The sequence below is a fragment of the Bison bison genome, unplaced genomic scaffold (assembly GCF_000754665.1).
Source record: "Bison bison bison isolate TAMUID 2011002044 unplaced genomic scaffold, Bison_UMD1.0 scf7180017864072, whole genome shotgun sequence".
NCBI classification, from domain to species: Eukaryota; Metazoa; Chordata; class Mammalia; order Artiodactyla; family Bovidae; genus Bison; species Bison bison.
In genome coordinates this window covers 12,537,108-12,562,549 of record NW_011494644.1, presented here as the reverse complement: position 1 = coordinate 12,562,549, position 25,442 = coordinate 12,537,108, and the positions used below count along the sequence as shown (strand labels likewise).

The window sequence follows — 25,442 nt, the reverse complement described above, 5'->3', positions numbered from 1 at the left end:
CCCACAGTGCAACCTACAGGTGTCAGCAGTTCTGAGTTACAAGTCAGGACTACTGTTCATCCGGATTTGTAGAAATCAGTTCTCACTTCATTAGAGTAAATGTATGTTTCCTTTTGTATTTGAGGCTCATGATCTGGTTGAAGCTATTGCTGGTATCAGTGGTTGGAAAGAGGCTCAAGGCTCTGGCTTTTCAAATGTGAACAATGATGATTTGTCCAGCCATCCAATGAGACTGAGAGCGTCTTGAAGGTGGTGCCCATTCTGTGGTTCCCAGATCATGTGCTGGGCACAGAGTGGCACCGTGCACTGGCTTCACTGTCTTTGAAGAACAGTCTGAACTCTTTTTTTAAAAAAATATTTGTATTTATTTGACTGTGTTGGTCTTAGTTGCAGCATGTGGGAGCTTCCATTGTGGCACATGGATTCTCCAGTTCTGGCACGTGGACTTAGTTTCTCCATGGCCTGTAGGATTTTAGTTCCCTGACCAGGGATTGAACCCATGTCCCCTGCACTTCAAGGTGGATTCTCAACCACTGAACTGCCAGGGAAGTCCCAGTCTGAATTCTTGGTGGAAGTCTTTGACATTTCCTGGATCCATGTTATGTTCTTAACAGTGTCTAACTTTACTTAATTTTACTTAATTTATCCACATCTTTTATGTTGTCTCTGTGCATTTGAGATCCAAATTTCAGTTCTTTGGCCATCACTTAGGAGCTGTATGACCTTGGGTAAAACATTTAATTCCTTATACCTCTATTAGTTAATTTGGTAAATGGATGTATCTATATTGTTCCTGTAGAAAGGCACAGGACTAGCCCCAGATAATGGCTTTGAGCTTCCTTCCAACTTCGAAATATATGATGTTGATTCTGTTTCTCTGTTGTAGTCACCATTTCTGTTTAAGGATTTTAATTTTAGGGTAATAGCATACTAATTTGGAATTGTTTAATTGAGAACAGTAATGTACTCGATTCTGTGTTGGGTTCTCATTAACTGCTTAGATTCAGCTCTAATTCCCGAAACATTTCAATTTAACACCTACTGTGCTGGAACAGAAAAGTAATTCAGTCAAGGTCCCTACCCTGAAGGAACTCACATTCTAGGAGAGGAATGGGGGTAATTAATTAATTCTTGGAGGGGATTATGAAGGAGATAGTACAGGGAAAATAATTTAATCTGCACCTTGAAGGATAAATAGGAATTTGCCCCTTAAACATGAGTAATTAGGTGATTTCAGGCAGAATAAACAGCATTTGCAAAGATAAAGAGAACTAAAAAACCATGACATGTTTAAGGAGCAAGAAGTCCTCTGTATCCCTTGAGCATAAAGTGTGTGTATGTGTATGTGAGTGTTTGTGGGGGGAGGAAAGTGGTGGGGAAAAGCCTGGTGAAATGGAGAGGACTTGAATCATGAAGGGCATAAATGAATCAAGTAACAGAGACATTATGTTGATTTCTACGCTAATAATGAGAAGTGGATAAGCAGGGGCATTCTGAGGTGTGCTGTGATCAACCTGATTTGATTGTCAGTGGCCACACCTGCATACAGGCAGGTGCCAACAGTAGAGTTAATAAATGCAAATGACTATGTTAAAACGAGCCTTTACCTTTTAAGTGTATACACTGAAATATTTTTGTATGAAATGATATGGTTTACTTTGAGATAAGTCAGATTTATCTCAAAGATAGAATTGTGTGGGTGTGAGAATGTGATTTGTAATAAACAGGTATTTGGACCTGTCCTGTTTCTGACACAGAGCTCCCATAACCCTTGGAACTTTCCATGATGAGACAGATAAAGATGTCTCTTGTGTGAATGGGTGACTTTTGGACCTACCTAAGGATGAGGGCTGTTTGCCATGCGAGCCAACCATGTGATGAGAGGGTTGGAACCTTCGGTCCCACTGACATGACCCCGAGAGGGGTTAGAGGCTGAGCTCGGGCACCAGTGACCAATGATTTTGTCAAGTGTGCCTTTGTAATGAGGCCTCCTTAAAACCCACAAAGGACAGGGTTCTAAGAGCTTCTGGGTAGGTGAACACATGGAGATTTGGGCAGAACGGCGAGCCTGGAGAGGGCATGGAAGCTCACTTCCCCTTCCACATATCTTTGCCCTGTACATTTCTTTCATTTGCTTTTCCTAAGTTATATCCTTTAATAATAAACCTCGTAAATTTTGTGAGTTGCTCTAATGAATTAATTGAACCCAAGGAGGGGTTGTTGGAACCTCCACTCTATAGCTGGTCAGTCAGAAGCACAGGTGATGACAATCTGGATTTGTGACCGACATCCGGAGAGAGAGAGAGAGAGTGTGTGTGTCGGGGGTGGAGTGGGGTCAGTCTTGTGGACTAAACCTTTAACCTGTGGAATCTGATGCCCTCTCTGGGTAGATAGTGTCAGAATTGAATCGAAAAGTAGAACACCCTGCTGGTATCCAAGAACTGCTTGGATGTGTGGGAACCCCAACCCCCTTGTTGGAATTGGGGTGCAGAACCTTTTATAGTGGGGTTGTTGATGAAGTAAGATTTGCTATGATTATTGAAACAGGATGATAAATACATGGAGTTCATGTATTCATACTTCCTGTTTTTATATGTATGTGAAATTTGCCATGATAAAAAGTTTTAAAAAATCGTTAGCTGTGGGTATGTAATTCACAATTGTATCATTTTATTTATTCATTCAACCTTCAGAAATTAATTGAGTATCCACTCAGAAAAGGTTCAAAACGATAGGTGTTTTGGAAAATTTTGTATTTTAGTACAAAGAGCTTGCCATCCCGGAGTGAAAGTGATATGCACATAAATCAATATAAGATAAGTTGGAATATTATGAATTCCATATCTTAAAGCAGGTCTCCATAAAGTACTTTGGAAGTTCTGGGAGAGATGTTTTTCCAGATCAGGGGATCAGGAAAGACTTCATAGTGAAGATGGCATTTGAGCATTATTCATTTACACACATTACTGAGCCTTGTGCGTGTGCTAAATCACTTGAGTCATATCCGACTCTTTGTGACACTATGGACTGTAGCCTGCCAGGCTCCTCTGTCCATGGGAATTCTCCAGGCAAGAATACTGGAGTGGGTTGCCATGCCCTCCTCCAGGAGATCTTCCTGACCCAGGGATTGAACCTGAGTCTGTTATGTTTCCTGCATTGGCAGGCAAGTTCTTTACCACTGGTGCCATCTGGGAAGCCTTACTGAGCCTTACTATGTGCCAAGTACCGTTCTCAGTCCTAAGGATCCAGCAGTGAACAAAGATGATAAAGATCCTACTCCTGTGAAATTTACATCTTAATGGGAACAGATAAACAACACATAATAGACATGTGTTATCAGGTGTTAGAAGATGAGAGATGTTACAGAAGAAAAGAAGTAGGGCATCATGAGGGAGATCAGCAATGTCGGGGGTAAGGTCAGGGAAGGGGGTTACAGTGATAAACAGCGTGGTCAGGTTGACATCTGGGCAAACTGCTTCTGAGGGAACTGGCCAAGAGAGTATTCGCATGATGAGCATTCCCACCAAGGGCGAAGCTAGAGCAAAGACCCTAAGAGGGGAGCCTTCCTGGTGTATTTGCAGAGCAGCAAGAAGACCAGTGAGGCTGGAGCAGAGTGAACAAGGGTGAGAGGGGTAGGAGATGAGGCCAGAGAAGTAATCGGGAGGGCATGCTGGTGGTGGTGGTGGTGCCAGAGTTGGGGGGCAGATCTTATTGGTAATCATAGGAAGTTGGGCTTTTACTTTTAGTAAAATGAAAAGCCACTGAAGGATTTTGAGCTAAGATTGTGACATGATTTGGCTTATAGCTTACAATGATTCTCTGGCTGTAATGTTGAGAGCAGATAGTAGGGGTGGGGACATTTTAAGAGGCTGTTGGTACAATCTTGGCTAGAAACATTGGTGACAGGCTGGAACAACAGCAGTGGATGTGGTGAGAAGTGGTCATACTTTGGTTAGATTTTTTTTGGTTAGCTCTTACAGGAAGAACCGGACTTTCCAGGAGGTCCAGTGGTTAAGACTTCACACTTCCACTGTACTGGGTGTGGGTTTGATCCCTTTTCAGGGAACTATTGGAGAAGGCAATGGCACCTCACTCCAGTACTCTTGCCTGGAAACTCCTATGGACAGAGGAGCCTGGTAGGCTGCAGTCCATGGGGTCGCTAAGAGTCAGACACGACTGAGCGACTTCACTTTCACTTTTCACTTTCATGCATTGGAGAAGGAACTGGCAACCCACTCCAGTGTTCTTGCCTGGAGAATCCCAGGGATGGTGGAGCCTGGTGGGCTGCCGTCTCAGGGGTTGCACAGAGTCGGACACGACTGAAGCGACTTAGCAGCAGCAGCAGCAGCAGCAGCAGGGAACTATGATCCCACATGCTGCGAGGCTCGGCCAAAAAAGTATATATGTATTAAAGGCAGAACAAATAGCATTTCCTGAAAGATTGGATGTGGGATTTCAGGGAAAGAGAAATGTTAAAGGTGACTGAGGAGTGGAGTTGCCATCAAGAGAGAAAAGGAAGGCTGCAAGAATGGCAGTTTTGAGGAGGGGAGGGAACACTGGGAGTTCTGTTTTAGATGTTATGATTTATGTCTGGGATGTTCACTAAACATCTGAGTGGAAGTCAGGTAAGTATATAGAGTTTAGGGTTTGGGAGAGAAAACTGAGCTGCAGCTGTGTATTGGGAGTTACTGTCATAGAACTGACATTTAAAGCTATGATCAAGGATAAATTAATTCATCTAAGGAGTGACCAGGTGGTGCTAGTGGTAAAGAATCCCCCTGCCAATGCAGGTGACATAGGAAACTCTGGCTTGATCCTTGGGTGGGGAAGATCCCCTGGAGGAGGAAATGGCAACGCACTCCAGTATTCTTGCCTGGGAATTCCCAGGGACAGAGGAACCTGGTGGGCTACAGTCCATAGGGTCTCGAAGAGTTGATCATGACTGAAGTGACTTAGCACTTAGCAAGGAGTGTATATAGGTAGAGAAGACCAAGTACGGACCCTGGGCTATTACATTAAGAGAACCAACCAGCAAAGAAGCTTAGCCTCCAAGAGCAGATATGTGAACCTGGGAAGTTGGTCCTCTAACTTGAGTGGTCAGCTTGAACAAGAACATGATGTTGTGGGTAAAAAACAGATCGTATTGTGTTGGCCAAAAAGTCGATCGGGTTTTTCCATCATCTCTTATAGAAAACCCAGTAGATAACCAGTAGCAGATGTGTTTTGTATTCATGTTTTTGAAAAATACTTCTCTTCTGTGGAGACTTATCCACATTTAGGTCGATAATGTCAGTGCAGAGTTTTAAATTCTGTTATCTAACTGGATTCATTAATTTACCCTCCTCTGCCTGTTTTTAGTGGGACTCCAATGAAATTGATGTTTCCTGTTTGGAGTACTCTCTTGTAAGGGCTCGAAACAAGGATCAGCAAAATTTCTCTCTAAAGGGCCAGACAGTATGTATCTCAGGCTTTGCAAACCATGTCTCTGACACAGCTACTCAGCTTGTCTGCTGTTTTGGGGAAGTCACTATAGACATGTAAATGATGAACGTGGCTATGTTCCCATAGCATTTTATTTACAGACACTGAATTTTGAATTTTATGTGACTTGCATGTGTCACAAAATACTACTCTTCTACTTTTCCCAACTATTTAAAATGTAAAATTCATTCTTCACAGGCTGTACAAAAACAGGTGGCAGGCTGCATTTGGCCTACTGGCTGTGTTTTGTTGACCCCTGTCTTGAAAGATTTTTTTTCCCCCACGTTAACTTTGAACTGGATGGTTCTACCAAATGCACTGGTTTGTAATGAGTTACAAAGTGGGTTGGCCAGGCTCCTGTGAGTCAGTTGTCAGCCACTGTTTATGTGATTTGCATGGTCCGTGTACCTTGTACATGACGTATTAGTTTCTTTGATGGGAGAGTGGCCCCAGATGACCTCTAGGATCTAGTTCACTTCCAAGACTCTAGTCCATTGATTTTCTTTCTTTTTTAAAAAGTAATTTTATTTATTTGTGGCTGTGCCGGGTCTTCGTTACCGCTTGAGCATTTCTCTATTGTGGCGAGCGGGGGCTACTCTCTGTTGTGGTGCGGGGGCTTCTCACTGCAGCGGCTTCTCCTGTTGTGGAGCACAGGCTCTAAGGTGCAAGAGCTTCCGTAGTCGTGGAGCCTGGGCTCAGCTGCCCCATGGCATGTGGGATCTTCCTGGACCAGGGATTGAACCGGTGTCTCCTGCATTGGCAGGTGGATTTTTTTTTTTTTAACCACTGAGTCATCAGGGAAGCCCCAGTTTTCTTAAAAAATAAAAAATACTCAAAATTCTTTTGAAACTGTCCTCTGCAGCTTCTGCAGCACTGTGGTCTCTCAGTTCCTCCCTGTGACTTCTCCCTCTCATTTTCCTTCACAGATTCCTGCCCTGACTGCCCTGTTCCTTTGTGCTCTGTCCTCAGCCTTCTTCTTTTTCTCTTTCTCTACTCTCTCTTCCAGCAGTCTGTGGCTTCAGTTACCATCTCTGCACTGGAAACAGACTCATGTGTATGTTTAGCTTGAACTTCTGAGGTGTAAAGCCTTTCAAGGTTTCCTATTAGCTAAAAGGTTTTTTCCCCCCAATATTTACTTATTTGGCTGCACCAAGTCTTAGTTGCAGCATATGAACTCTTAGCTGAGGTATGTGGCATCTAGTTCCCTGACCAGGAATTGAACCTGGGCCCCCTGCGTTGGAAGCATGGAGTCTTAGCTCCTGGTCCACCAGGTAAGTCCTTCTGTTAGCTAGAATGTTAAAATCCAAACTCCTTAAGACTTACCTGGTGGTCCAGTGGATTAGAATCCACCTACCAATGCAGGGGGCACGGGTTCGATCTCTGGTCCAAGAAGATCCCACAGGCCGTGGGGCGACTAATCCCAGGCACCACAACTGCTGAGCCCGAGCTCTCGAGTCTGTGCTCTGCAACGAGAGAAGCCTTGGCAATGAGAAGTCCACCTACCGCAACGAACAGTAGTCCCAGATTGTCGCAACTAAAGAAAGTCTGTGTGAAGCAATGAAAACCCAGAAAAGTCAAAAAAAAAAACCAGCTCCTTAGCCCACCCATACTAACTGCGCGTGCACTGCCTGCCAGCTGGCTTGGGCCGCTGGGCAGCTCCCAGCTCATCAGCCATATTCTGCTGCCTTGTCTTTGCACGTGTTCTTCCCTTTGCCATCACTACCCTGCTCCTTGCTGCTGTTCTCCCCCTGGCTTATTCTCAGGACACAACAAACTGATACCCTTCCCTTTGAGAGCCCATGCAGAAGGCCACTTACTCTGCATATTCAGCTCAAATGCCGGTACCTCTTGGAAGCCTGTCTCAAGGACAAGGTTAACCATTTACTCTATGTGCTCACGGTATCTTATGCACATTTCCATTGTAGCACTTGCCTTATTGCTCTAACTGTTAGGTCAAAAGTATCTGAATATTGGTTGAAAATCAAATACATTCATAAATTGATAACCTTCACTAGACTTAATTCCTGGGAGCAGAATCTGGGTCTCCACTCAACTTTGTAGCCCCAGAGCCTGACATTTAGAAGGTGCTTAATTTGTATTTAAAAAAATGAATGACTTTGATGGGAAATACAATATATTGACATTTGTAGGCAAAATTAGACCTTTTATGATTATATTTTGTCTGATGCTGGGAAGGATCGAAGGCAAAAGGAAAAGAGGGCGACAGAGGATGAGATGGTTGGATGGCATCACCAATTCATTGGACGTGAACTTGGGCAAACTCTGGGAGATACTGAGGGTCAGGGAGGCCTGGCGTGTTACAGTCCATGGAGTTGCAAAGAGTCAGACAGGACTTAGCAACTGAACAACAATAACAAATGATTATATTTTATGTCTTTAAATAGATTCATCTTTTTCTGTTGTAGGAGGAAAATTCTTCCAAAGATGGTCTCCCATTCAGAGTTGAGGAATCTTTTCTGTTCAGCTGATGCAGTGTGCTTTGATGTCGATAGCACCGTCATCCAAGAAGAAGGAATTGATGAGCTGGCCAAATTCTGTGGAGTTGAGGATGCCGTGTCAGAAATGTAGGAACAGTATTTATTCACCTTATGAAATGATAGAGAATTGCAAAAGAAGAGTGACTTTTGAATGACGTACAGGACCAGAGCCACAATTCCCTGATTTTAGTCCCTTCCTATGAAATATGGGCACTGGGTTATTTTCTTCCATCACTTAGAGTTGAATTTGTTGGTGTAGTACATCATCCAACCATCCATTTATATAAATATATATATATATATATATGTATATGGGCTTATATAAATCTATGTGTGTATGTGTATGGGCTTCCCTGGTAGCTCGGCTTGTAAAGAATCCACCTGGAATGCAGGAGACCTGGTTTGATTCCTGGGTTGGGAAGATCCCCTAGTGAAAGGATAGGCTACCTACTCCATTATTCATGGGCTTCCCTGGTGGCTCGGATGGTAAGGAATCTGCTTGCAATGTGGGAGACCTGGATTCAATCCCTGGGTTGGGAAGACTCCTTGAAGGAAGGCATGGCAACCCACTCCAGTATTCTTGCCTGGAGAATCCCCATGGACAGAGGAGCCTGGAGGGCTGCATATATGTGTATGTATGTATATTTGGCCATACTACATGGCTTTCAGGACCTCAGTTCCCTCCAACCAGGGATCAAACTTGTCTCCCTGCAGTGGAAGCATGGCATCCTAACCACTGGACTTCTGGGGGATTTCCCATTTATGCACACATTTATGCCAAAAAAGTGTATATATAACACTAATATATACACTTTGACAAATAAATATGGATGACATACCCTTAGCTTGACCAGGGGATTGATGACCACAAATAACCAAAAAAGATAACCTACCAGATCTCCAGGGGTCCAGTGCTTGGTGTCATGGTTGAAAGTATGGCCTTAGAGCTTTGCTAGAAAGCTAGTTTTGGTTCAGTGTCTCCACGGATGCCCAGGTGAGAGTTCCTTCCTCCCTTCTGCTCTCCCAGAATGTGCCACCCACATTCACCAGGTCCTAGACTGTTTCATGTTCAGCTTCATCTGATGCAAGCATGCCTGGCCTAGTAAACCAAGCCGTACAATTTGGCTTATGATAGCAGCATCAGAGCTGCTCCAAAATATATATAAATCAACAGTGGTAAATATTGTAGATTTATATATATATGCAAAAATATATGCACACTATTCTTATGTCGTCTATGACATTTTTTTATCTGAATACTTTAAAAATTATTTGTTTGCTGTGCTGGGCATGGGCTTCTGATTACAGTGATTTCTCTGGTTGTGGAGCACAGGCTCTTGGGCAGGCTTCAGCAGTTGCAGCTCCTGAGCTCCAGAGCTCCAACTCAATAGTTGTGGCTTACGGGCTTAGTTGCTCCACAGCATGTGGTATCTTCCTGGACCAGGGATCAAACTGGTGTCTTTTGCATTGGCAGGCGGATTCTTTACCACTGAGCCACCAGGGAAGCCCCTGTATACTTTTCTTTGATGTGATTGTTTTTAACATGCTAAATTATATATGTGTATGTGTATGTATAAAGAGTACTGGCCTTTAGTCTCTTTCTTGGTTTACAAGAGCTCACGGCTTCTAAGGAAGGTACCTGTGGATAGTATGTGCATTTTTCTCAGCTCACTGGATGGTGTATTTGTGGATGCAGAATATCAATGTGATTCTCAAGCAAACCCTCCATAGTTTATCCCTGGCCCCACTTACTCCCATGGCAACGTAGCACGTCTGTTGTATGGTGGGGCACTGTCCTTGTGGATGGACCTTGAGAGGAGCTGAGGAGGGTGGGCATGTAAACTTTGACGACAGCTGACTTGGCTGGCTTGATTATTGGGTCTTCTTCCTCCTAGGACACGGCAAGCCATGGGCGGAGCAGTGCCTTTCAAGGCTGCCCTCACACAGCGCTTAGCTCTGATCCAGCCCTCCAGGGAACAGGTGCAGAGGCTCCTAGCAGAGCACCCCCCGCACCTGACCCCCGGCATAAGGTAAGGGATGCCCAGTCTGGGCACACTGCCTCTCTCTCAGCACCTGCATTTGGGGGCATGTCCTTCATCACTGTAGAGCTTCCGTGTGGTTCTTTCGGTCCTTGTGACTGGTCTTGTCTGGCTGGTTGGTCCTGCCCATGTCTGCCTTCCCTCTCTCCCAACAGAGAGCCAAAATCCTCTCTTCATCTCGTGTTTCTAGGTCCATGGGCAGAGCAGAGTTGTGGAATGGTTTCCTAAAGCAGTCAAGCCCCACCCACTAATTTCTAAGTGCATTTAGAAAAATATATATGGAACATTAATTCACTAGGCGATATACCTTGTCTGATGTACCTTGGACAGATGCATTAGGAGAAATGCATATTTGAGTTTCCTTTTCACGTTTCCTGTTTTCACTTTTGTATTGATCAGCATTTGGTATTTGAGTTTCCTTTTTTTTTTTTTTTTACAGGGAGCTAGTAAGTCGCCTACAAGAACGAAATGTTCAGGTTTTCCTGATATCTGGTGGCTTTAGGAGCATTGTGGAGCATGTTGCTTCAAAGCTCAACATTCCATCAACCAATGTATTTGCCAATAGGCTGAAGTTCTACTTTAATGGTAAGACTTTCATGGTCACATTTTCCCCTCTAATCAGTTTTAGTATTTAATGTCTGTTGGAATGCAGCTTCAACAAGGTGGCGTCAGAGTTAAATGCTGAGATAGAGGGTTCTCTTTACTGATGTCTTTCACACCTTGGTATCCTTTACTCTGCAAGATACACTTAGGGCATCATCTCTCCTACCTTCAGTATCCATAAAATCATCTGTCTGTATATACATGTCTGCATTTTAGTAAATAATGTCATGTAACCCATATGACTTATTTTGTCATTCAGTATATTTCAGTTTTATGAAAGCTCTCATGTATTAGAGCCAACTTGGCTCGTGTGTTTGACTCAGGAAGGAGAGTTAATTTGTGAGCAAGTCACTGCACTGTAGCTGCCTTTGGAGGCGCCTCCTGGCCCCTTTCTGAACCATCACAGAGCCACAACTGTAATCTTCTCGTCATCTTAAGATGTCTCCAGTTATGTCAGGGGGTGGCTGGCATTCTTAAAACCAAATGGCATTAATTAAAAACATTTAAATGTGTTACTAGAACACTTTTGAAGAGTTTTTAAGATAGAAATCATTAAAAAAAAGAGTAGAGTATAAGTGTAGTAATTACTGTAAGATGGAAATAATCCATCAAATGTAAATTAGAATCTCCCCTTAGAAGAAATTATATAATAACATGTTTTAAATTAATATATTACTGTTTCATGGTGTTCTGCCATTTCAATAAGTTTTGAGACTTGCTGTACTGGAAGCTTAGAAGATAAAACCAATTAACTGCAAGATGTTTATCACCTAAAGGAATAACCTTGACAAGAAGTTTGTAATTTAAAAGCATAGCTTGTTTATTCTGAGAAATAAGTGTGGAAGTCCAGGCTGTGTGGAAGGCCGTTTTTAGCTTTGCCAGTCGTATGTAAATGAGGATATCACCTATGCAAAAAAGTGGCCCTACTGATCTAATTCTGTGGGTCTGTTTTATAGGTGAATATGCAGGTTTTGATGAGACGCAGCCAACAGCTGAATCTGGTGGAAAAGGAAAAGTTATTAAATTGTTAAAGGAAAAATTTCACTTTAAGAAGATCGTCATGGTTGGAGATGGAGCCACAGACATGGAAGCCTGTCCCCCTGCTGTATGTATTAAGCATACTCATTTTTATGCAGCTTGTGAGAATGAAACAAAAACCTGTATCACCATAAAACAAAAAAACAAAATAAATAAAACACATTCAATCTCAATATATTAATTGACTTTTTGCAAACCCAAGGAAGGTTGCAAGTAAGGAACTTAAACCCCATTTAAAACTTCCAAAGACCCCTTGTCCCTGCAGTATGGCTGCTGCCTCTTAGCCCAAGTATGTGCTCAGTGAGGTTTGGCTTCATTTCCACAATTAATGCAGCTCTTATACTACAACCAGAATTTGTGTTTTATATTTGATAAACTATTTCCTCATACATTATCTTATTTAATCTTCAAAACAGCCCTGTGAAGTAAAAAGTATCATCTTTTCCTCTTTACTGATGGGGTAACTGAGGGTCATGGGGATTCGATACTATGGCCGTATTAAAGCATTTTATTCTTCTTCTGCATTTCCATTGCTTTCTGAGACTAGCAGGAAATAAGTGCTCTATGTATGTGTGTGTGTGTGTGTGTGTGCATGTGTGCTCAGTCACTCAGCTGTGTCCGACTCTTTGGGACCCCATGGACTGTAGCCAATACCTTAAATATCACATGTCCATTTCACATAGGACTGTGACTCTAACATTTCGTTCTACCTTAAAAAAACTGAACCAAAAATATAGTGGTGAACATTTCACTACCTAGTTTCCTCAGATCTAAAAATAACATCTGTCTGTCAATGATTAATTAAAAGTGGTTAAAGAATTTTTGGGGATCCTTTTAACATTACTTGAGTCAGTTTGAAATAATGCGTTCTTAAATGATTTACAGCCAATGTCAGGGTCGACTAAGTACTGAAAGCCAGGCTAGTGGATATCAGAGTACAAGGCATAAAATGCAGGGTTCTCTCAGGGGGCCCTGAATCCTGGAATCCAAGAAGGACAGAATTACAAAGTGCAGAAGATCCTATCGGTCAGAAGGTGACACAGCCCGACTGAACCAAGGGAAGGTGGTGTGTGTGCAGGTCTGTAGCCCTGGAAGGTGGTCCGAGGAATCTGTGCCCTAATCTGCGCCCAAAGGTTGGGTTCCCCAACCTTTGTGGCACCAGGGACCGGTTTCGTGGAAGGCAATTTTTCCACGGGCCGGGGGTTGAGGGGTGTAGGATGGTTTCTGGATGATTCAAGGGCTTTGCATTTATTAATTGCCGCCACTGACCTGACAGAAAGTGGAGCTCAGGAGAAGTGCAAGCCATGCGGAGCAGTTTGTAAATACAGATGAAGCTTCTCTCACTCTCCTGCTGCTCACCTTCTCCTGTGTGCAGTACCAAGTGCGTGGCCCGGGAGTGGGAGCCCTGCCCTAAAGGGCAGTTAGCAGTCGCCATGTGGAAGCTAGGCAGAACTTGGCGGGGAGGGCTTCTAGGGGGAAGGGAAGCAGCAGAGCACAGTCCTGATGGACTAGCGCAGTTTCAGGCTGGCCAGTGGGCAGGGAGGTGTGGGAGTGGGCTTTCTCTTCAGCAAGAGAAGAAGACCCCACGCACTAGGCTGTCTGGTGTTACCTTTGGGTCATGGGAAGTCCTGGAAGCCTCTGGACCAAGAAGGAACAAGTCAGGGTGTTAGGACAGTGGAACTGGTGCTGGCCTGCAGAGGGCTGCCGCAGAGGCAGGAGTTCAAGAGGCTCGATTTATCTAAATGTAAGAATCTACTTATTTTTCCCCCATTGTATGGTATGAAAATAAAAATGAAGAGAAAGGGCAAGTAAGATAAATCCGTACTTCTAAATCAATGTATATTGTGTCTGTGTCCTGGCAGAAAAAAGAGAAAATACCACTTAAAAAGACCATTGACTATGGAATTTCCCTTGGAGAAGGGCATGGCAACCCACTCCAGATTCTTGCCTGGGAAATCTCGTGGACAGATTGCATCAGCCCTGGTAGGCTACAGTCCATGGGGTTGCAAAAGATTCAGACACAACTAGTGACTAACAACAATGAGGCTTCCCTGGTGGTCCAGTGGTTAGGACTCCACTTTCCAGTGCAGGGGTATATGGGTTTGATCCCTGGTCTGGGAACGAAGATCCCACATGCTCTGAAGGCGCAGCCAAAAAATTCAAAAGATCATTAACTAAGAGAAGGTATCACTGAGAAGAAGTGAATGAAACAATGCACCTTTAAATCATTCTACCAGTGAAAAATAGAGTGCTGCTAACATACTCCGGGGTTGTCATCTCCTTCAGCCTGGGATAACCGGCCTCCCTGCGGGCAGTGGGGTGGGTCCCTCAGGTTCACGCAGGACACCAGCTGGGAGATATTCTGCCATGGCCCTGATTCCATGCCTCGGGCATTTCCCCAGCTCCACAGGCCTCTCTTCAATCTTCTTTCTTTGAAATTGGCCTGGATGTGATTGCCACCCAGTTTAGGACTCAGATGTTTGCCACCTGGTGTGGTTTTATTTACTTGTTTTTTAATATTTGGCTGTGCTGAGGCTCCACTGTGGTACTTGGGATTTTTAGTTGCAGCAAGTGGGATCTAGTTCTCTGACCAGGGATTGAACGCAGGCCCCCTGCATTGGGAGCATGGAGTCTTAGCCATTGGACTACCAGGGAAGTCCCTATTTAAAAAAATATATACATGTATTTATTTGGCTGTGCAAGGTCTTAGATGTGCTGTGCAGGATCTAGTTCCCTGGCAAGGAACTGAATCTGGGCCCCCTGCATTGGAAGCAAGAAGTCTTAACCACTGGACCAACCGAGGGAAGTCCCAGGTTTTATTTTTGTAAGCAGTGGTCTTGATTTTCCGAGGACTTCAGTTCTTCTGAAGCCCACAGTGTCCAGCTGAGTGCTTCTGCTGCAGTGGTGGTCAGACTCATTTATTCGCATGGCGGGAAGAGGGGAGGAGGTGAGCAGGCTCACAGGGAGCTGGGGAGGGAGGCATCCCAGGTGATGCTGGGCTCACTTGTCTTTGTTCAGAGTTTCTTCTTTTCAATAATACTTATTTCCCTAGGCTGCTGCTGTCTCTCTTTCTCTCTCTCCTTATAAACTATTTCCCTTTCTTTCTCTTCATAGGATGCTTTCATTGGATTCGGAGGAAATGTGATCAGGCAGCAAGTAAAAGATAACGCGGAATGGTACATCACTGATTTTGTAGAGCTTCTGGGAGCACTGGAAGAATAAGATCCATTTTTATAAAGTTCATAACTTCAGGTTAATTTTTAAAAGTTATGCAGTTTGATACTGTTTGCTTCCAATTGCTGATTACAACCCAATCTATGAATTTGGTATTGATTATCTGTACCTCCAAGTGAACGATAGTTAGGGCTCATAACATTGTGGTTTGTTTTTTTAAACTGTAGTTCCAGTATTATTATGACCATTTAATTGCCTGGAGAGTTTTATAATCTGAATTCTTTATCAATCTATCAGTTCTTTATCAATCAATCAATTCTAGCTATGTTTGATTTGAAGCCTTTGGAAGGTGGATGGTAAATTAAACACCTTCACTATTGGGAATGTGGATTAGGCAGCTTTAAATGAAATTGGTTTTCCCTTTATATATAAATAAAAGTTTATCCACATATCAAAACAAATTTGTAGGGTTTTTTTTTGTGTGTGTGTGTCATACCACTCAGCTTGTGGGATCTCAGTTCCCTGACCAGGGTGAACCGAGGCCCTTGGCAGTGAAAGCTCAGAATCCTAACCACTGGACTGCCAGGGAATTTCTGAGTTGTCGAAATTTTAATTCTGCCTATCATGTATTTCAGTATCCAATATTTCAGATACTTTCAGTATTCGAGTAGGAACAACCTCCAAGCAAGGAACCCAGGGGTGGAGATCCTGCTGAGCACAGAGGTCGTCACAGCACATCCACCATCAGCCCCACCCCTGGGGGCGGTGTTGAGTGTGAGGGATGGAAGCCCTTTTCTTCCCTCTTGGTATTTGTCACACAGGAAATGTTACAAAGGCTTTTTTAAAAAAGGTAACAGTGGAGGGTTGAAAGTACTGACCTTAAAAGATGGATATTTGAGCTCAGCTTGGTGTCTGTGATGACCTAGAGGGGTGGGAGGGAGGCTCAAGAGGGAGAGGATATATGTATACTGATGTACCTGAACATAGCTGATTCACGTCATTGTACAACAGAAACTAACACAACATCATTGTAAAGCAATTGTACTCCAATTTTTTTTTTCCAATTTTTTAAAATGGATATTTGATAATGACATGAATTAAAAGAACTAAAAACAAACCAAAAAGAACTAAAAACAAATCTTATTCATTTCAAATAAAGATCAGCATTTTCCCTTAAATGAATTAAGGAATAGCTCATCAGAACTTATACGAACCATTTCTTTCTTTTTTCTGAAATACTGATTTATTTCACTGTACCAGGTCTTTGTTTTGGCACTTGGGATCTTCTAGTCGGGACTTTTGAACTGTTCACTGTGACATGTGGGATCTAGTTCCCTGACCAGGGGTTGAACCTGGGTCCCCTGCATTGAGAGTGAGGAGTCTTAGCCACTGGACTACCAGGGAAGTCCCTGAACTATTTCTGAACTATTTCACAAGTGGTTTGGGAGGATCCAAAAGGCCAGGTTCATGTTTATTCTGAGCAGCGGCCTTAAAGGGGACATTTCAGAACATGCTTTGAAAATCTGAGATTTTATACTCTTTGCTGGTTTGAAAATTTGAGATTTTATACACTCCCTGGTGGGAAACAGGGGGAAGACAGAGACACACAGGTTCAGGAAGAGGCAGCCTCGAGTGGACACTGTTGGATAATTAAGTAGCAAAGGCCAGAAGGGTTTAACATCAGAAGAGATTTGAAAAATTTATAATTTAACCAAATAATCAACTTTGGTCAAATAATGAGATCATTATTTAGCCAAATAATCAAATCAGATGAACCAAACCTCCTTCCAAATCAGAGTTTCTAGAGGAGAGCTTATGACATAGGTTTGGCAACATTTAAATGAGACCACAGACAAGAGGGCAGTTGTTTCGCCATTGTGAGCTCTCACTGGCAGCTCTCCTCAAAGCTGTTTCCTAGCTTTAGTGCCGCAAAGTGGGCAGGACCAAGCAGGCCGGACTGTGGAGAGCTCCGCAAAACGCCTCAGCCTTGGCCACCACCCTGTGTGTAGGAGCTGGAGCAAGCCCGGCGGACGGGTGGAGGACAGGGCTTCCGTCCAACCCCCTGCCCTCCATGTCTAACCACCAGGCCTGAGAAGTGGCCTGAACAGAAGGTGCGTGCTGAATGTGGCTCAGGGGTGTCTGATCTGCCGAGGAATCGAGAGACCCACAGAGAACCTCTTACACCAATCACACGGCCCCTCCTCCCGCCCCCAGGCTGCCCAGCTCTCACTGGCTGCCCAGAAGCAGCAGGCACAGTCCTATCTTTGTTGTGTCGGGGGTGAGTCTGACACGTCCCAACAACTGAGCTAACCTCTTCCATGCTTTTCTCATTCTGGACTCATTGGAAATAGCCACAGAAAAGCTCTTCCAGGAGTTCTGTACACAGTGGCGCCAGGACAGGGTTCAGAAGGCCGCGACAGTGTTACGTGGTTTCCTATCCTTGTGACATCTATCATTTTTCATTCTGAAACAGACTAACATTGAGAATTGGGTTCAAACCAGTCATTCCTAAAGGAAACCAACCCTGAATATTCATTGAAAGGACTGATGCTGAGGTGGAAGCTCCAATACTTTGGCCATCCGATGCGAAGAGCCGACTCTTTAGAAAAGACCTTGAGGCTGGGAAAGATTGGAGGCAAGAGGAGAACAAGGCAAAAGGGGATGAGATGGTTGGATGGTATCACTGACTCAATGAACATGAATTTGAGCAAACTCCTGTAGATAGTGGAGGAAAGGGAAGCCTGGTTTGCTGCAGTCCATGTGATTGCAGGGTTGGACATTACTGAGTGATTGAATAATTCTCTCTTTCAGTGGAGACAAGTGTTTCTTCACAACATCTAGGGAGGCCCACTTGGCTGCCACTCCCAGAGCAGGGCACAGCGCTCTAGATGTGGGGCAGGAGTGGAGCAGGAGATGCCAGAGATGGAAATGGTCGGCCTCAGTCGTGATGGCATAGTGTGGTGGCTCTTGCTCTGTGACCCTCAGAATCTTTATGATCAGGTTCAGCAAATTTGGACAGTCATCTGGTCACAAGTCACGCTGATTTTTTTTTAAGATTTTTTTTTTTGATGACTATTTTTAAAGTGTTTATTGAATTTGTTACCATAGTGCTTCTGTTTTAGGTTTTGGGTGTTTTGGGGACATGTGGAATCTTAACTCCTTGACCAGGGATCAAACCTGCACCCTCTGCACTAGAAGCAGAGTCTTAACCGCTAGCCCAACAGGGAAGTCCCAAATCACCCTGCTTATTTTCACATTTCCCAAGATGTGTTCAACTGTCTCCTCGTATGATTCTCACAACCTTGAGGTCAGCAGTATAGAGGTTACTGTCCTATTTTTGACAGATAGGAAACAAGCTCACAAGTTAATGACTACTATGAGTTCTCATTCAGAGCTGGAACCCAGGCCAGTGATTTGCACAGCATCCTTTATCTTATGCATGACTAGAGCATGAACTATTTAGTGGGGCCAAGAGCATCCACCCTAAGCTGTGATCACAGGTGTTAACATAGTACACAGAAGAAATTTTACCTCTTAGGATTGAAGACCGTTTTGCAAAAAATTCAAGTGGTTTCTTTTTTTAAACAATTGTTTGTGGTTGAACTGGGTCTTCGTTGCTGTGTGTGGGCTTTCTCTAGTTGGCGGCGAGTGGGGACTGCCCTTCACTGCAGTGCGTGGGCTTCTCATCGCGGTGGCTCCTCGTCGCAGTGAGCAGCTTTAGGGCACACCAGCTTCAGCGGTTGCAGTGTGCAGGCTCACTAGTTGTGGCTCATGGGCTTAGTTGCTCTGCAGCATGTGACTCTTCCTGGACCAAGGATCAAACCTGTGTCCCCTGCTTTGGCAGGTGGATTCTTAACCACTGTACCACCAGGGAAGTGGTTTCATTTTTAATGGTTACTGAACTCTGGAAAAAGTGCTAGTTTTAGGAATAGTTTGACCAGTTTCCAAATCAGAATGTACATATATGTGTGTATATATATACATATATATGTATATATATGTATATTTTTGGCCATGTCACGAGGCACGTAGGGGATCTTAGTTCCCTGCCCAGGGATTAAACCCACGCCCCCTGCATTGGAAGCACAGTCTTAACCACGGGACCACTAGAGAAGTTCCTATAGACGTTTTTTGTCTCCCTTTTATCAATACATTGATACATCAGTATATTATCAATACATTTATGGAGCTTGTCTAGGCAGATCATATTTCTAAGGATTTATAGAACATGAAAAATAGGAATAAAGTTGCTGCCCTTCTTTCTGAGAGCTCTGTGTATTCTCCAGTTAGAACTGACAGTCTCTTTTCTTTCCTTTTCCCTTCCTTCCCTTTCTCCCTGTTTCTTCTATTGACTCATCAAACATCTTTATCTACTATGTCTCAGCCAGAAACTGAAATTATCAATTTAATAAGAAATGTGAAAGTTTAATGTAGAATTGAAGAAAAAGAATCTTTCACAGGCAGCTGTGAGAATAAGGGAAAAGAGGCAGGTTCTATCAAGTCCGAGTTGGGAGGAGAGCAAAGTGAGGTTCCAAGAGGGCTTGTAAAAAATAGTAGGGGTGATGTCACATGAACTAGAATTAAAAATGAGTTGGCTTGTATAAATAATAATCACCAGGCTTATACCCAGTGAGTGGAAAATGAGTTTGGAAGTTTAATATTGCCAGGGAAAATTACTAGTTGGACAAATTAATAAGATTTGTTCTACTCCAGGGGTTTAATAAAAGAATTTTACAAATTGGGTAAGAATTGCTAAAATAAAGTGTTAATTTGATAAATTACCTTATTTATAGACCACTCCTGCAAAGGTCACCAAGTGACCGCCATGTTACTAAATTAATGATCTGTTTTCAGCCTTCATCCAACCCAACCTTGCACTAGTGTTTGACACAGATAATCTCATCCTTGATGGACCTTCTTCACTTATGTTTCAGGAAATCCCACTTTGAGTTTCTTCCTGTTTCCTTGGTGGCTTCTCACTCTCTCTTCCTGGTTTGTCTTCACCTTGGTCCTCTTCTCTATCTATACTCACTCCTCATTGATTTAAAAACAAATTATTTTTGGCTGCACGGGGTCTTTATTGCTCCACACGCAGGCTTCCTTTAGTTGCGAGCAGGGGCCATCTCCAGGTGCAGTACTCAGGCTTCTCGCTGCAGTGGCTTCTCTTACTGTGGAGCACAGGCTCTAGGCACACAGGCTTCATTAATTGTATTGCACTTAGTTGCAACTGTATTGGACTTAGTTGCTCCACAGCATGTGGAAGCTTCCCTGACCAGGAACTGAACCCATGTCCCCTGCCTTGGCAGGCTGATTCTCAACAACTGGACCACCAGGGAAGCCCTGTCCATTGACTTTCAGTTCTATATGCCGACAATTCTAACTCCAGGCCAGATGTGCTCTGCATTTGAGACTCACATACCCAACTGCCTACCTGATACCTCCACCTGGGTATCTGCATAGACATGTCAGACTCAAACGAAGCAAAATTCCTGATCTTCACACCTTAGATCTTTTCCGCCTTCAGCCTTCCCCATCCTTTTAGTTGCCAAGGCCAAATTAAGTCATTAAAAATTTTTTCCCCTCTCATCCACATTCCAAAATGAGTTGTTCACCAAATCATCTTGGCTGTGCTGTCAGAGTATATTTAGAATCTGACCATTCTCCCTACTTCCACTGCTACTCCTAGTCTGGGCCACCACTTACAGTGTAAGTCAGACCATGCCCTTCCTCTGCTCAAAACCTTCCAGTGGATCCTGCCTCAGAGCAAAAGACCTTCTGATGGCCTCCAACCCCTTATGGATCCAGCTTCGTGACCTCTTCTCCCACCAGCCACAGTGGTCTCTACTGCACACCAGGAAGGAGCCTGCCTTAGGGCCTATGCTGTAGCCATCCCCTCAGCATGAAGGGATTTCTCCCCAAACACTGGCTAACTTACTCACCTCCTTCAAGTTTAAGCTTAAATCTCAGCTTTTCAGTGAAGCCAACTCCGACCAAACATTTTTAATATTATGTACTGCCCCTCCCAGCCCACCCCCAGATTCGTGATCCCCATTACCCATTCTACCGTTTTCCACTATGGCATTTATCAACTTCTGCCGTACCATGTAGCTTACAAAGTTTTGTATTTAATTGCTAGTCTCCTTTCACTGGCTCTTGAGAAACCTATATGCAGGTCAGGAAGCAACAGTTAGAACTGGATATGGAACAACAGACTGGTTCCAAATAGGAAAAGGAGTATGTCAAGGCTGTATATTGTCACCCTGCTTATTTAACTTATATGCAGAGTACATCATGAGAAACGCTGGGCTGGAAGAAGCACAAGCTGGAATCAAGATCGCTGGGAGAAATATCAATAACCTCAGATATGCAGATGACACCACCCTTATGGCAGAAAGTGAAGAGGAACTCAAAAGTCTCTTGATGAAAGTGAAAGAGGAGAGTGAAAAAGTTGGCTTAAAGCTCAACTTTCAGAAAGCTAAGATCATGGCATCTGGTCCTATCACTTCATGGGAAATAGATGGGGAAACAGTGGAAACAGTGTCAGACTATTTTTTTGGGCTCCAAAATCACTGCAGATGGTGATTGCAGCCATGAAATTAAAAGACACTTATTCCTTGGAAGAAAAGTTATGACCAACCTAGATAGCATATTCAAAAGCAGAGACATTACTTTGCCAACAAAGGTCCGTCTAGTCGAGGCTGTGGTTTTTCCAGTGGTCATGTATGGATGTGAGAGTTGGACTGTGAAGAAAGCTGAGCACTGAAGAATTGATGCTTTTGAACTATGGTGTTGGAGAAGACTCTTGAGAGTCCCTTGGACTGCAAGGAGATCCAACCGGTCCACTCTAAAGATTAGTCCTGGGTGTTCATTGGAAGGACTGATGCTAAAGCTGAAACTCTAATACTTTGGCCGCCTCATGTGAAGAGTTGACTCATTGGAAAAGACCCTGATGCTGGGAGGGATTGGGGGCAGGAGAAGGGGACGACAGAGGATGAGATGGCTGGATGGCATCACCAACTCAATGGACATGAGTTTAAATAAACTCCAGGAGTTGGTGATGGACAGGGAAGCCTGGTGTGCTGCGATTCATGGGGTAGCGAAGAGTTGGACATGACTGACGAGTGAACTGAACTGAACTTTCACTGGACTGCAAGCTTCACAAGGACAGGGAATCATGTTTTGTTTATGTTATTCCAAGTGCCTGGTGTTGGGCACATAACAGAAGCTCAGTGTTTGTTGAATCGAATGAAGGCCAAAACCCAGTTTTTACTGCCTCAAGTTGTGAAACCTAATGACTTAATTAGAACAGAAATCGCTCAAGACTCTAGAGGAGGGTGTACTCTGACAGAATTCCATTTTAGAGTTGGCTTATTGCTCTGTGCTTTTTTGAACAGAAAGATTGTTTAAGAAAGCAAGACAAAAAGAGAGTAGCAAACTATTTCTAAAAGATCAGTTTTTCATAGTCTATTGATATTCAGCACCTAGACATCCAGGTTCTCACTCCAAACGGCCCATGGATGAGCAGTCAGGTAGATGAGGCAGTTTAGGGAGGTTCTCAGGCCCAGTTAATGTATCAACTTGTCTGGCCTAAGGGATGCGCAGACAAGTGGTAAAACTTTATTTCTAGATGTGTCTGTCAGGGTTTTGTTGGAAGGGATTAGCAGGAGATCCCATAGACGGTAAAGTGCACTGCTCTCCCCAGTGTGGGTGGATATCACCCCATCCATTGGGGGCCCAAATGGAACAAAAAGGTGAAAGGAGGGCAAATTCACTCTCTTCATGAGCTGGATGCCCACCTTCTGCTCTGATACTACAGCTTCTGGTCCTTGGGCCTTTGACCTCGGACTGGGTCTTACGTCATCTGCTCCCCGATTCTCAGGCCTTTGGACTTGGACAGAATCCTACCACTGGGACTCTTGGCTTGCCAGCTGGCGCACAGCAAACTATGGACCTTCTTGATTTCCATAATGGCACAAGCCAATTCCTGTAATAAATCTCCTCTTAAATACATCTTTCAAAAAAATTTTTATTGAAGTACAGTTGATTTATAATGTTAATTTCTGCTGTACAGCAAAGTGTCTCAGTTATACACACACACACATATTTTCATATTCTTTTCCATTATGGTTGGTCACAGGACATTGACTATAGTCCTATCAGTAGGACCTTGATATTTGTCCGTCCTATACATAATAGTTTGCCTTTACTAATCCCAAACTCCCTATCCTTCTCTCCCCCAAATACATATATATCTAGATAGCCTATTGGTTCTATTTCTCTGGAGAACTCTAATACACCAGTGAATAACAGAAGATTCTTAACTTCTACAGGGTTTGTTTCATTTACAAGCCCACATAATTTTGTAAGTGAAAATTCCCTCTGTCCAGAGCATTTTGTTCAGTTCTGAACAGCTAGATTACCTTTACTAGTAATAGTCATTCTACCAGTTTTCATTAAGTAATTTAGAAAGCAGTTCCACCTCAATGATTCATTCACATCCTGCAAACATGCTCTGAGCATCTAATCAGCAGAGTAGCTGCTGAACCTCAGGTCTGCCATGGCAGAGTTCACTACACCCGCTCTCCCCCACTGCTTCCTGTGCCAGCAAGAAGGGCCAGTTACAGAAATTCAGAGCTGAAGGGCCTTAGACGCTATTGAATCCCACCTCCACATTTCATAGGCTAAGGACCCAACCAAAGAAGGCAAGTGCCCCTCCAAGGAGCAGAGCCTGTTCTTCCACCAGCGCCCCAACTCCCCAGCACCAGACCATTATGCACTGCTATACAGACACCCACTCCCCATAACACCTACCACGTGGCCATCAGCAGCAGCTGATGAGCTTATTTTACCCTGTAGACTCACACACGCCCACTGAACTGGGACAAGCCATCTTTCAAGAGTGATGGGCTCACTCTCAGCATCAGTTCATTAAAAAAGATCGCATACATGTAATATGTGAAAATTAAGAGGATTTTTATTAACTTTTATATGTTCTTGGAGAAAACCATTCACATGTAAAAGCTTGACATTTGATATGAGATTTATTCACACTTTAACATAAATTCTTTGATCTGGGGGTCAGACATAATTTTTCACTTCAACAGGACTTTCACATGATTACAGTCACAAAATTGGCACTATTAAAAAATGAAATCAGAGCTAGACAAAGTATGCAGTTTTATGTCAATTTAAATCTCAACATGCACACCCCCCTCCCCCCATTCATGATCTTGGAAGAATCTGCTGTGAGCTTACTAAAATGCAGGTCACAGATGACTGTTTACAAAATAAAACCTCTTTTCCTAGTGCTACTCGTTTTGTTGTAGAAAAATATTACAAATAAAAATTAGTGCTATTCAAGGTGTTCATTTCAAAGTCACATATGATACACAGGTTCAAGCCATCTTTTCCTCGCGTATAAAGACAACACAATACACAAAGTGGAGACTGAATTACTGATCAACCACTTCCCCCTCAGTAATGACACAGTTTACTATGCTGACATTAAAAATGAAAGTGAAGCAAAACATTTCCAGGTATTGAGTACACTTATAATTTGTTCCTAGTCTGAAACTCAGAAAAAAATGCTACAGAAACATGATGAAATTTATATTTCTTCCTGATACAAGAAATTTGTCTTAAAAATCTGTAATTATAAAACAGATTTGCTCTTTATAAAGAAATAGCTAACTTTTTTTTTTCCCCATGGTTAGATTCTTACTTGGAGATGACTCCAATTTTCAACTGGGCTCTCTTTTCCTGGGGGGTAGGGAGAGGTGGCTTGGTGTTAATATTATACGGTACATTCGACAAACTTAGGGATGTTTCCGAGGACTACAATCAGCCAAGCTGTAATAGTTTCCTGTCTTGTGATTATGTAAATTTTAAAGAAAAGAGGTCTCTTACAAGCTATATACAGCAGTTTACACTTCAGTGTTTCTCTCTCACTTGTAACACAGTTCAAGTTGATTGATGACAAGCACTTGTCACATAAACTTCTGTAGGCACATCTCCATTCCGTCGCTTCACTGGAGGGGCGAGGTCTTCTGTGGGATCATGATTCTGGATTCCATTTCCTGAATAAGTGGGACTGTATAATACACTAGTTCTTCCCAGCCATGTTTATGCCATGCTGCGTTCCGTATATCCTCCCTGGTCTGAAGATCCTTGTAAGCCCAAAGATGGTGCACCATATAGAGCTGCCCAATCTGGGAGAAGAACCCTCCAACTGCTTCATTACCGTCCTGTCTGAAGCGAATGGCACGAGCCCAGTAATTGCCCCATTCAATCATAGTTCCTGGTCGGAGCTGGTAGGATCTGAGTTCATATATGTTCGGTCCTGATCGTGGGATGGGTTCATTCCAGAAACTGAACTCCAGTAGCAGCTGATTCTTTCTCGAGAGAAGCATGTTGCTTCTTGCCTTACGGAATTCCGAAAATTCCTGATTTTCTTTGAGTTTACTCATCACTTCTGTGAGGGCTGGATAGCCTCCTTCATACCTCCAAAGGTGAACAGCTTGATCCTGCTCGCCATACCACGTGTTCCAAGTCCCCACCAAAGTACAAGGGTAATGTTTATCTTCATGAATCCTTGGCAACACCTCTTGAC

At 43.4% G+C, this 25,442-nt stretch overlaps 1 protein-coding gene, 1 non-coding gene and 1 pseudogene across 5 annotated transcripts in view; 1 reads left to right on the top strand and 2 right to left on the bottom strand.

Annotated features, from left to right (window-relative positions):
* PSPH (phosphoserine phosphatase) overlaps positions 1-15,290 on the top strand; it is a 30,686-nt gene extending 15,396 nt beyond the window's left edge. For all 3 annotated transcript variants that reach the window (XM_010837388.1, XM_010837389.1, XM_010837387.1), the window contains 5 exons: positions 7,908-8,066; positions 9,875-10,009; positions 10,458-10,603; positions 11,578-11,726; positions 14,774-15,290. In XM_010837388.1, the coding sequence (XP_010835690.1) occupies positions 7,927-8,066; positions 9,875-10,009; positions 10,458-10,603; positions 11,578-11,726; positions 14,774-14,881 (678 nt within the window). In that variant the 5' untranslated portion in view covers positions 7,908-7,926 and the 3' untranslated portion in view covers positions 14,882-15,290. The remainder of the gene's footprint in view (positions 1-7,907; positions 8,067-9,874; positions 10,010-10,457; positions 10,604-11,577; positions 11,727-14,773) is intronic.
* Positions 15,291-16,164: 874 nt separating this feature from the next.
* TRNAE-CUC lies at positions 16,165-16,237 on the bottom strand. Its single transcript has one exon. It is a non-coding gene; the product is annotated as a tRNA-Glu (tRNA).
* A 7,547-nt stretch (positions 16,238-23,784) lies between these two features.
* Positions 23,785-25,442, bottom strand: part of LOC104986774 — a 1,862-nt pseudogene continuing 204 nt past the window's right edge. The window contains exon 2 of the transcript XR_825070.1: positions 23,785-25,436. The product of XR_825070.1 is annotated as a protein NipSnap homolog 2 pseudogene (transcript). The remainder of the gene's footprint in view (positions 25,437-25,442) is intronic.